This window comes from Macrobrachium rosenbergii, chromosome 57 (genome assembly GCF_040412425.1).
Source record: "Macrobrachium rosenbergii isolate ZJJX-2024 chromosome 57, ASM4041242v1, whole genome shotgun sequence".
NCBI classification, from domain to species: Eukaryota; Metazoa; Arthropoda; class Malacostraca; order Decapoda; family Palaemonidae; genus Macrobrachium; species Macrobrachium rosenbergii.
The window spans coordinates 218,972-230,000 of record NC_089797.1 but is presented as its reverse complement, the minus strand read 5'-3'; the positions used below and the strand labels follow the sequence as shown (position 1 = coordinate 230,000).

The 11,029-nt window shown below is 36.1% G+C and overlaps 1 protein-coding gene across 2 annotated transcripts in view; it reads left to right on the top strand.

Moving 5' to 3' along the window:
• The window catches only part of LOC136837060 (venom serine protease 34-like), a 15,317-nt gene extending 9,989 nt beyond the window's left edge, over positions 1-5,328 (top strand). Inside the window, exons 8-13 of one of the 2 annotated variants that reach the window (XM_067101650.1) lie at positions 1,010-1,123; positions 1,658-1,730; positions 2,284-2,398; positions 3,024-3,140; positions 4,050-4,170; positions 4,881-5,328. In XM_067101650.1, the coding sequence (XP_066957751.1) occupies positions 1,010-1,123; positions 1,658-1,730; positions 2,284-2,307 (211 nt within the window). In that variant the 3' untranslated portion in view covers positions 2,308-2,398; positions 3,024-3,140; positions 4,050-4,170; positions 4,881-5,328. The remainder of the gene's footprint in view (positions 1-1,009; positions 1,124-1,657; positions 1,731-2,283; positions 2,399-3,023; positions 3,141-4,049; positions 4,171-4,880) is intronic. The other variant, XM_067101649.1, reaches the window with a different exon arrangement.
• The last annotated feature ends 5,701 nt before the right edge of the window (positions 5,329-11,029 follow it).

Genomic DNA, 11,029 nt, shown 5'->3' with positions numbered 1-11,029 from the left:
AAAATGAGCGTAATACAGTCATTCCAGAGGTATAAGAAGCGTCTAATTTTGTTGGTATTTGATAGTTTACCAAGCTCTCCTGAGGTCTGGTTTCTCCGGGAAAATAAACAGTGGTCCTGTAGTAATGTTGATGAAGCAAAATGAGCTTAATGCTGCAATTCTTGAGGCATAAAATACGTCTAATTTTGTTGGTATTTGATAGTTTACCATTTGATAGTTTCTTACCAGGGTCCTGTAGTAACGTTTATGAAGAATGGTTTAATGCTGGTTTAAAATGCGTCTAATTTTGTTGAAAAGCTCTCTTGAGGTCTGGTTTCTCCGATAATCAGTGGTCCTGTAGTAACGTTTATGAAGCAAAATGAGTTTAATGCTGCAATTCTTGAGGTATAAAATGCGTCTAATTTTGTTGCCATGTGATGGTTTACCAAGCTCTTGAGGTCTGGTTTCTCCGGGGAAAATAAACAGTGGTCCTGTAGTAACGTTTATGAAGCAAAATGAGCTTAATGCTGCAATTCTTGAGGTATAAATGCTACTAACTTTGTTGCTATTTGATGGTTTACCAAGCTCTCCTGAGGTCTGGCTTCTCTGGGGAAATAAACAGTGGTCCTGTAGCAACGTTTATGAAGCAAGATGAGCTTAATACCATTATTCTTGAGGTGTAAGATGTGTCTAGTTCTGGTATTCTTGGATGGTATACAAAGCTCTCCTGAGGCCTGGTTTATCTTAGTCAACTAAGATAAACAAACCACATTGTACTTCGGTGTTTTTTAATCCCTATGTCGTATGGGCCTTTGTTACAGATTGTACCAAAGAGGTATAAACACACTGAACTTCTGCCATCATATAAGTAACAAAATATTTTCTAGACGACTCAAAAAATCGTGAAATTACAGTAAAATGCCGTGAACATCTTTCAACTCTTTCCATTGCTCCCTATTGCATTCTATATGATATCACTTGTTTATTGATTTATCTATACATTTCTCATATTATTTATTTTTTACTGCAGGAAGAAGAGGTCAAAGCTGATTGCCGTTCTGGCCGAACACAAGATCGGGGATCTGAACGACACCCCTCGGACGATCAGAAGGATCAAGAAAATCGCCTTTCATCCGAAACACAGGTGAGAAATCAGTCAGTTAATTCGTCAGTTTGACTCTGCATTAGTTTAGCAATTTTAGTTTTCTGTAAAAAAAACTATTGTCTTGGTTTTGTCTGTTCGTTCGCACTTTATTCTGTCCGCACTTTTTCTGTCCGCCCTCAGATCTTAAAAACTACTGAGGCTAGAGGGCTACAAATTGGTATGTTGATCATCCACCCTCCAATCATCAAACAAAACAAATTGCAGTCCTCTAGCCTGAGTAGTTTTTATTTTACTTTCAGTTTAAAGTTAGCCATAATCGTGCTTCTGGCAATTCCACAGGATAGGCCACCACTGGGCTGTGGTTAAAGTTTCATGGGCCGCGACTCATACAGCATTATACCGAGACCACCGAAAGATAGATCTATTTTCGGTGGCCTTGATTATACGCTGTACAGAAAACTAGATGCATTTTTACTTGTTTTTATTGTGATTAAATGGTAATATACAAAAAAAAAATCCTGTTAAGTACAGATGCCCCATTGTTACTTTTTTTCTTCTTTTTTTACTTTTCAGACCAGATAGGGTTAACGTGGGAGACCTGGCTGTGATGACATTTGACTATCCTGTGCCTCTAGATCACTCTCTAGTAAGTAAACTTTTGAAGTCACTTTAGAAAGACTCTGAACAATTCAGCCGTAATTTAGGAAAATTTAGTTGTATTTGTTATGTAAATATATATGATAGCTTTACACACTATGTAACATGTGAATGTGAATGTGAATGGAAAGGCACATGGTTTTTTTGGGGGGGATGTTGCTTTCAAAATCTCTCATCTAAGCAAATACATCTGCTTTCATCTTTCAATGTGACTGCAAGCTTTTTTCAAGAAACAGAAATCAAACCACGTTTATTATTTCTATAATAATTTTTCAAAACTGAAATGTAAAACTAGATTATTTTCTTACATATCACAAGACTCTCATAAACAATGCCAAGTTTTTGGATATTTGTAATCTTATCTGGTTGCCTTGCGATAACCAACAGAACATCAACTGAAATGTAAAACTAGATTATTTTCTTACAGCTCACAAGACTCACATGAACAATTCCAAGTTGTATGATAGTTTACAATCTTATTTGTTTGCCCTGGGATGACCAATATACCAGCAAACTGAAATGTAAAACTATTACCATTACAGATTAAACCAGCATGTCTGCCCTGAAAATGCCCCTGATTACGCAGGCAGCGATGCCCTTGTGGCCGGTTGGGGGTCAGTCGATTCTAACCCTGAGAATTACGCTAACAAACTCAAGGTGATTTTGCTTTTTATTATTGTTTCTCCAGAGATAGGACATTAAGTCATATAGAGATATAGATGGTTCAGCTCCATCTGCTTTATATCCCATCATGTTTTTGCTGTTTAGTATTGCTTCTCCAGAGATAGAAGATGAAGTTATACACTGGCTAGTCTGTGGTTCAGCTCTATCTGTTTGCTATACCGCTATGTTTTTTGCTGTTTAGTTTTGATTCTCCAGAGATAGAAAATAAAGTCATTCAGTAGATATACAATGCGTTTCAGCTCTACCTATTTTGATTAGTAATATGTGATGCTACAATATAAAACAACGACTAGACTTCCTCATCTGGCATTTTTATTTCCATAAAGTTGTGACTTCATATAGCAATAGAAGCACTTCAGGTCCTTCTTTGAATGTTTGGCTACCTAAGGTACTTTCACTTAAGATACGTGGCATCTTAAGGTATTACATTTACTGAAATGAAGTCCACTTCTAAATGTTTAACTATGCACTTATCTTTCGCCAAAGTCATCTGACATCATAAACTAAAACTCTGCCTAAAAAAAGAGATCCCTCTAAACCCTTCCTTCCAATTAGCCCAAGGAATAACGTCAAGCATTGTCTCCCATTCTCCCCACAGGCTGCTGTCATCCCCGTGTGGAGAAACCAGGACTGTCGCAACACTGGCTTTGGGAATCTCATCCACGACGACCTCCTGTGCGCTGGTTTTCCTGAAGGAGGCACTGACGCATGCCTCGTGAGTTGCTTATATCTTTTGTTATGCTTTAATATATAGGGACCATCCTACAGAATAGACACGCAGAACAAAATTTGAAATTACGGGTGGCACAGGGGTGCGCTCTGAACACAATTTTAATTTGCGATCCCTTTTGTTCGTATCTCTGAACGTTTGTAAGTTGAATGTTTGTAAGTAGGGTGGTGTCTGTTTAGCAATTATGTCCTGATTAGAAGTACTCGAGAATTTACACTTATAAGCAAAAGGAAGAAGTAGACATATTTATTATAAAAATTTTTTTAACTGATTAATGAAAACTGATTATAACAAAGGACAAACGGGGATCTATTTAAAAAAATCGTTCATTTATTCAGAAGATGAAAGAACTGGTTACGAAGTTTTATAGCTGCCCTAATTATATTTGGCTGTGGATCTTGTTAACTTTTACAAATTAGTTATTTGATAATCTTATACATTACAGTGGCTCACTAATTCTACCTGTTTACCAAGACACCAGCAGAGAACTGAATGGATTTATATATATACACTTTTCTCATATATATATATATATATATATATATATATATATATATATATATATATATATATATATATTTTTATTTATTTACAGACAAAATTTACCTCAAATCACAAATAACCAATAGCAGTGAGTTCACAATACCTTGGAAATTCAGTACACTTAAAGCCAATTTTATATAAGTTCGTCTTCCATAACTATGATTCGAACCAATGTGGTTTTGGGTTGGAACACGGCAGACACAGAGTCAGCAGGGAATGTTTGTGAGACACAGAAGCTTAGGAAGTGGGACTGAAAACATTAAGTATGAAGATGAGTCAACCAAATTAAACAGCATACAGGTAACCAGCAGACTCTTCGGTGTTTCTCTTTCAGTATAATTTTTTTACCAGGGTGACAGCGGAAGTCCGCTAACAATAGCGGATGGAAACAGACACACCTTAGTGGGAGTTGTATCTTTTGGGCATCGTTGTGCCCTCCCGAATTGGCCCGGTGTCTATTCACGAATTTCAGGTGAATTGGAGATTTGATTTTTTTTCTGTTTTTGATGAAGTTGGTCTTCTTGTGCTCATATTGAGAGAGAGAGAGAGAGAGAGAGAGAGAGAGAGAGAGAGAGAGAGAGAGATCCTAACCTTGTTGTAAATTCCTTTCTTGTGCTCATATTGAGAGAGAGAGAGAGAGAGAGAGAGAGAGAGAGAGAGAGAGAGAGAGAGAGAGAGAGGGAGATCAGACAGACTGAGAGAGAGAGAGAGAGAGAGAGAGAGAGAGAGAGAGAGAGAGAGAGAGAGATCCTAACTTTGTTGTACATTCCTTTCTTGTGCTCATACTGAGAGAGAGAGAGAGAGAGAGAGAGAGAGAGAGAGAGAGAGAGAGAGAGAGAGAGAGAGTCCTAATTTTGTTGTTCATTCCTTTCTTATGCTCATACTGAGAGAGAGAGAGAGAGAGAGAGAGAGAGAGAACTTTGAGAGAGAGAGAGAGAGAGAGAGAGAGAGAGATCCTAATTTTTGTTGTACATTCCTTTCTAATCCACTATTTGACTTAGCTTCCCATTTTTTAATTCATGGTATGCTATAATAAGTTATGAATTAGTAAGTAAAACTTAGCATATCTTTTACCTTCAACTGACTGAAAGACATTTGTCCAACAAATAAAGTTAAGTAAGGGCACACATTCTATATCTTGACTTGAATAAGGAATTTAATTCTTCTCCTTTCCCATGACAGGAAGCCTTGCCTGGATACAGAGAGAAATATCTGATGGAATTCGATGTCAAAACGTGTGATGTAAAATTCCCTATCATCCAGAAAAAGAAGAAGAAGAAGAAGAAGCCAATAAAAGTGAGAATCAAAATAAATAACTTATTGCAGCAACATCTTCATTCAGTAGTTATCAATGTCAGATTCCTTGTGCCTTTCTATTTATTCACCTCATATACCTCAATGACACGCTAATTCTGCCTGTTATCATTTATTCTGACAGCCACTGCCACAGAGACAAGGGTTGGTGAAAAATGTAAAATGAAACCTATTCATATGGAACAAGCCCACCAAAGGGGTCATTGGCTTGAAATTCAAGCTTCCAAAGAATATGGTGTTCATTGGGAAGAAGTGAGAAATAAAATATATTCAAAAGCCATGTATGAGAACTGATTTTAATAAAGTAAAGTTTAAAGCTGTAATTATTTACCTACCACGTCCCTTCAAAACACCATCAAAATATGTCCAAAGGACGTGTTGAGAACTTAAGACAGACTTCAATTAAGTAAAGTTAAAATGTCTAATTATTTACCTAAACTTCCTGTATTTCTGTTATCGAAAATGTGGATGACCTATCTTCTATAACGATTAAATATCCACTTTCACTTAAGATCAGTTCTGTATATTTTAAAATGACTGAGCTATGAGCAACATTTCTTTCCGTTTCTATGCTTAGATTTATTTTATTTTCATTATAACTAATAAAAACACTTGAATTAATAAACCATTATATTCAGTATTCGTAATTTTTTAAGTCAAATTATGCATACATTTGCACAAGATATGTTTATTTTTCGATTTCTCCTCAATAAAATCTAAGTGAACGTGGAGTACATAACGGAGAGAGCTGTTTATATTCATACCAAGCCCCAGTTAGGCCATTGGATTGGAGAAACATTGGCATGGTTCTTCAGTGCCCGAATGGACTTAGTGTTTTAGGCTAAAGTAAAATTTCTATTCCTTTAAATCATTGGTATGATCTCATGGCAAGCTTATTAGCCTAATAGAGGACATACTCTTCTTTTTCCAAACTTTCAAACTAACTGATAGTCTGCCCCGTACTCTGGGTTGTAGACCAACCCTGTTTATATTTACAAACAGCAAATAGTGGAGTACCTAAGTCTACATCTTACCTGTGAAGGTAGAATTGTTGTATATTAGAGGTGTTATCGTTCCCTCTTCAGGATAAGGGTCCTTTGGTGCTCCAAGTTTTCAGCCAAAAACGACACTAAACACTCGAAAATAAATGGTGAACTTCTGTACCTTAGTTCTAATAAGCATCTACATAACAGGTTCGAACAACTAAAATGGTACACGTGAGAGGACTCGATCTCTCTATCAGGTTTATAAGGGACTGGAATACCTCTCTTTTTCATGTTTTCTTCCACGATACCCTAAAGTTATACTTAAGAGCAACGTAGAAAATGTAAGAGTCACTGATGAGTAGAAAATGTAATATTTTATTGGTAAACTATTACAGTTTTTGCATCCACTGTCCGTAAAACTTAGAAGGTAGACTTATTTACAATTTTTATCAAACTAAATAAGTTGGGAAATGAAACACTGGACACGTATGTACAGCTTGCTACTATCCTGAATCTCTTTATTAAGTTATGATATGAAAATTATTATTTCTGTTTCATTTCAGGGCGTTTAAAAGAGGTTTTGTTTACGTTTCATGACGTTCATGCTTTGCACAGTACATATGTATTGGTAAAAGTTATGCAAATGTCCGGTAAAGCCACATATTTTCAGATATACTTACTTAACTGTTATTACCACTTCAACTAGGAACATATTTAAGAATGTAAAGTTCCCATTAACACACATAAACACACACACACACACACACATACACACTTTTCTTTCCTTAACCCACAGTTGAATTAAGAGCCAGCTTTTCATAGACTTTTAGCTTTCTGTTTAGTGTCTTGTAGCTATATTTAAAAAAAAATGGCCTAACCTAGCCAGTCCCAAAGACAAGCTAAGCAATCTTAAGTTTGAGGAATGCCATATGTTTCAAGGGCATTTGTATAAAGCCTGCTTACTCAATATGTAAATCTCCTGCTTAAACCATATGCCTCAGTGGCTAGACTCAGCAGCCATAACTCAGAATATAAGAACAGAGAAACTCTGATTTTTTTATCTTTTCTACGTAAAGACAAATAAACTAATAACATAACAAGACAAATAACAATATTAAATGACGGGTAATTCGAGAGAAAGTGAAAGACACATCGCCTGGCCATCGTAAATTGTCCGTAATCACAGGGAGTGGGAATAATAATATGAAATGTCCAAGGAGAAGCTCCCGTTAGTGTGTTCGCCTCCATGACACAGACAAGTGAATGTCTGTGAGCGTATTATGATTTCCTCTGAACTACCACGACTGGCCAAGATTAATTTAAGATATCATTTGAGATTTAAACCATTATTATTATTATTATTATTATTATTATTATTATTATTATTATTATTATTATTATTATTATTATTATTGTTATTATTATTATTATTATTATTATTATTATTATTATTATTATTATTATTATTTCCACTGAATTACCATTACTGGTCAAGATTCTTCTAAGGAATTGTTTGAGATTTAAACCCTATTATTATTATTATTATTATTATTATTATTATTATTATTATTATTATTATTATTATTATTATTTCCACTGAATTACCACTGGTCAAGATTCATTTCATAAATTATTTGGGATTTCAACCACTATTATTATTATTATTATTATTATTATTATTATTATTATTATTATTATTATTATTATTATTATTATTATTATTATTATTGAATTACCACCACTGGTCAAGATTCATTTCATAAATAATTTGGGATTTCAACCACTATTATTATTATTATTATTATTATTATTATTATTATTATTATTATTACCACTGGTCAAGATTCATTTCAGAAATTATTTGGGATTTCAACCAATATTATTATTATCATTATTATTATTATTCAGAAGATGAACCCTATTCGTATGGAACAAGCCTACCACATGGGACCATCGACTTGAAATTCAAGCTTCCAGAGAATATGGTGTTTATTAGAAAGAAGTGACAGAAGATTTGATGTGTATTTAGAAGATATCAGTTATCAGAAAAGTAAAAAAAAAAATGAACTGACAAATTAATAAGTAAACAGATAAGAATTTAAGTAAATCATGAGGAGAATTGCTCTAGGGTAGGACATCACTGAAAAAGGATGAAAAAATATTACCTTGAAAATGAGTTAAATTATTAGTTCTCTTTGGTTATATTCTTGATTATCAAAAAGATAGATAGTTTATCATTGCATAATCCACTAAAAAAAATAACGATCCACTGTGCAAAACAAAACAAAAACAACTACAACTCCAAAAGTCTTCCCAGTAATTGCAGTAGGAGCCATGGTGGCTCCAAGGAGGCTCCTTTCATACCCAATTATCCCGTAATGCGGCGCCTGAGGCTACCAGTCAGCCATTGAGCTCCTAGCCAAGGCAACATTCTTCTTCCCTCCCGAGGCGCCGAAGAATCTGACGCAAGCGAGGGGCGTCTCACTCATCTATCCCTCGGAGGCGAAGCATGACTACCTCTGGCTATTGTGACTTTTTTTACAGGGAGGAAAAACACGAAAGGAATGACTTTACTCTTACTATAGTACGTACTCGTCAGGAGGGAGTGGTGGGTTGGTGTTGAGTTTCAACATCGGCCTAAAAGTAGCAGATGGATTGCCTTCGAAGCCCCTGGGAAAAAAAATTGGCCTAGTCTTTCTGGACAGACGTAGATGAATTAGTTTTGTTTCTGTCATCTATGTTATGTTTATTACTCCTACTCTCGTTTATAATTGTCGGGAGGAAGCGGTGTGTTGGTGGGATTTTCAACATCGGCCTAGAAGTAGCAGATGGATTGCCTTCGAAGCCCCTGGGAAAAAAAATTGACCTAGTCTTTCTGGACAGACGTAGATGAATTAGTTTTGTTTTTGTCATCTATGTTATGTTTATTACTCCTACTCTCGTTTATAATTGTCGGGAGGAAGCGGACGGTTGGTGGGATTTTCAACATCGGCCTAAAAGTAGCAGATGGATTTCCTTCGAAGCCCCTGGGAAAAAAGATTGGCCTACCTTTTCTGGACAGACGAAGATGAATTAGCTTTGTTTTTGTCATCTATGTTATGTTTATTATTCCTACTCTTGTTTGTAATCGTCAGGAGGGGGTGGTGGGTTAGTGTTGGGAGTTTCAACATTGGCCTAGAAGTAGCATATGGATTGCCTTCGAAGCCCCTGGGAAAAATAATTGGCCTAGACTTTCTGGACAGACGTAAATGAATTAGTTTTCCTTTTTCATCTATGTCATGTTTATTACTCTTTTACTCTCGTTTATAATCGTCAGGAGGAAGCGGTGGGTTGGTGGGAGTTTCAACATCGGCCTAAAAGTAGCAGATGGATTGCCTTTGAAGCCCCTGGGAAAAATGATTGGCCTAGTCTTTCTGGACAGACGTAGATGAATTAGTTTTGTTTTGTCACCTGTGTTATGCTTATTGCTCTTTTACTCTAGTATATAATCGTCAGGAGGAAGCTGTGGGTTGGTGGGATTTTAGTATCTTGATATTCTGGACCTACAGAGCTCCATATTGTTAAATCTCTTTTACTGTTAGACACTGTGAGTCTTATTGGGCAAATGCTGAAATGCTGATTCTGTTAGGAATAATTAATCTTAGGATGATTGAACGGATCTAGAGAAGAGAAGCACGAGATAAGTGAGGTAAGACGACTGCTCCATCATTACAGGATAATGAATGATTAAAATCCTTTACTTTAGAAGCCATGGGTCCTTTACTCAGTACAAACCTGAAAATACATCTAGCAGTTCTTAATGTCTTAGCATGCCAAATTAATGTATATTTCGTATTACCAAGTTAATCAATAAAATTAGTCCAACTCTATCTTTTCATAGCAACAGATCTGCAACGTAAGAACTCCAAGGTTACAGGACATAAGATTTTTTTTTTATTATTTCATCTGATAATTTATTACTCTTTTATACTGCACTGCCAACTCAACCATCTTGCAAAACATTCTTGACAAAAACTGACTACTTGTCCAATTACTTAAGATGACTGGATGTATGTAATTTCTTTACACTATTTTATCCAAAGTTTTATTTCTCATTCATACTGCATTGCCAACCTAACTATCTTGTAAAACATTCTCGACAAAAACTGACTATTCATCTAATTACCAAAGCGCAGTAGAGAAGGAATTCTTTTCTCATTTACTCAACAATAATTGCAAAGTTAAGTATTTACAAGAAAAAGTTGAAATCAAGGTCACATCCTGAAGAATGGCTGGAGTTTTTTTCTAATCACTTGTGAATCAATTATGACAGGGGGACATCTTCCCCCCTCCCCCAATCCCGATTACCAACAATGGCTCATTTGCGTGATTATCTTAATTGCAGTATTGTTACTCTTCTGTAACACCCCTTCTAGTGATTATACAACCACAGGGAGCGTTTAGGCTTTGGAGGATGAGGTAAGATTCCCTTATACAGATGACAATAGGGGAAAGGTGTTCACATCTTCCAGTTGAGTTATGAAACGTGGCAAAACATATCAGCTGATGAGGACCACACCGAGAACAATATTCAAGACATCACAGACGAAAATGCTCTGGTGGATGTGTGGAGTAACAAAAATGAGCGGGATCAAAAATGACAGAATAAGAGGGGCTACCAAAGTGGTAGAACTATCAAAGAAGGCCCAGGAAAGAAGACTGCAGTGGTATGGTCATGTGACGAGAAGGGATGAGGCATATGTAGGGAGGAGAGTGATGCAGATGGATGTGCCTGGTGGGAGAGCAAGGGGAAGACCAAACAAGCGAAGGTGGATGGATGTAGTTAGAGAAGATCTGAGAGACAAACAGTTGTCAGAGGACGATGTGTTTGACCGAGCCAGGTGGGGAGGAGAGCTGTCAGGAACATCGACCCAACATAGAAGTGGGAAAAGATGCAGAGAAAGAAGGACAATATTCAAGACATCACAGAATTAAAGGTGGAAAAGGTAACCTCAAGATAGATAGGTTTCTAAACTGTTTGCCTCAGTATAG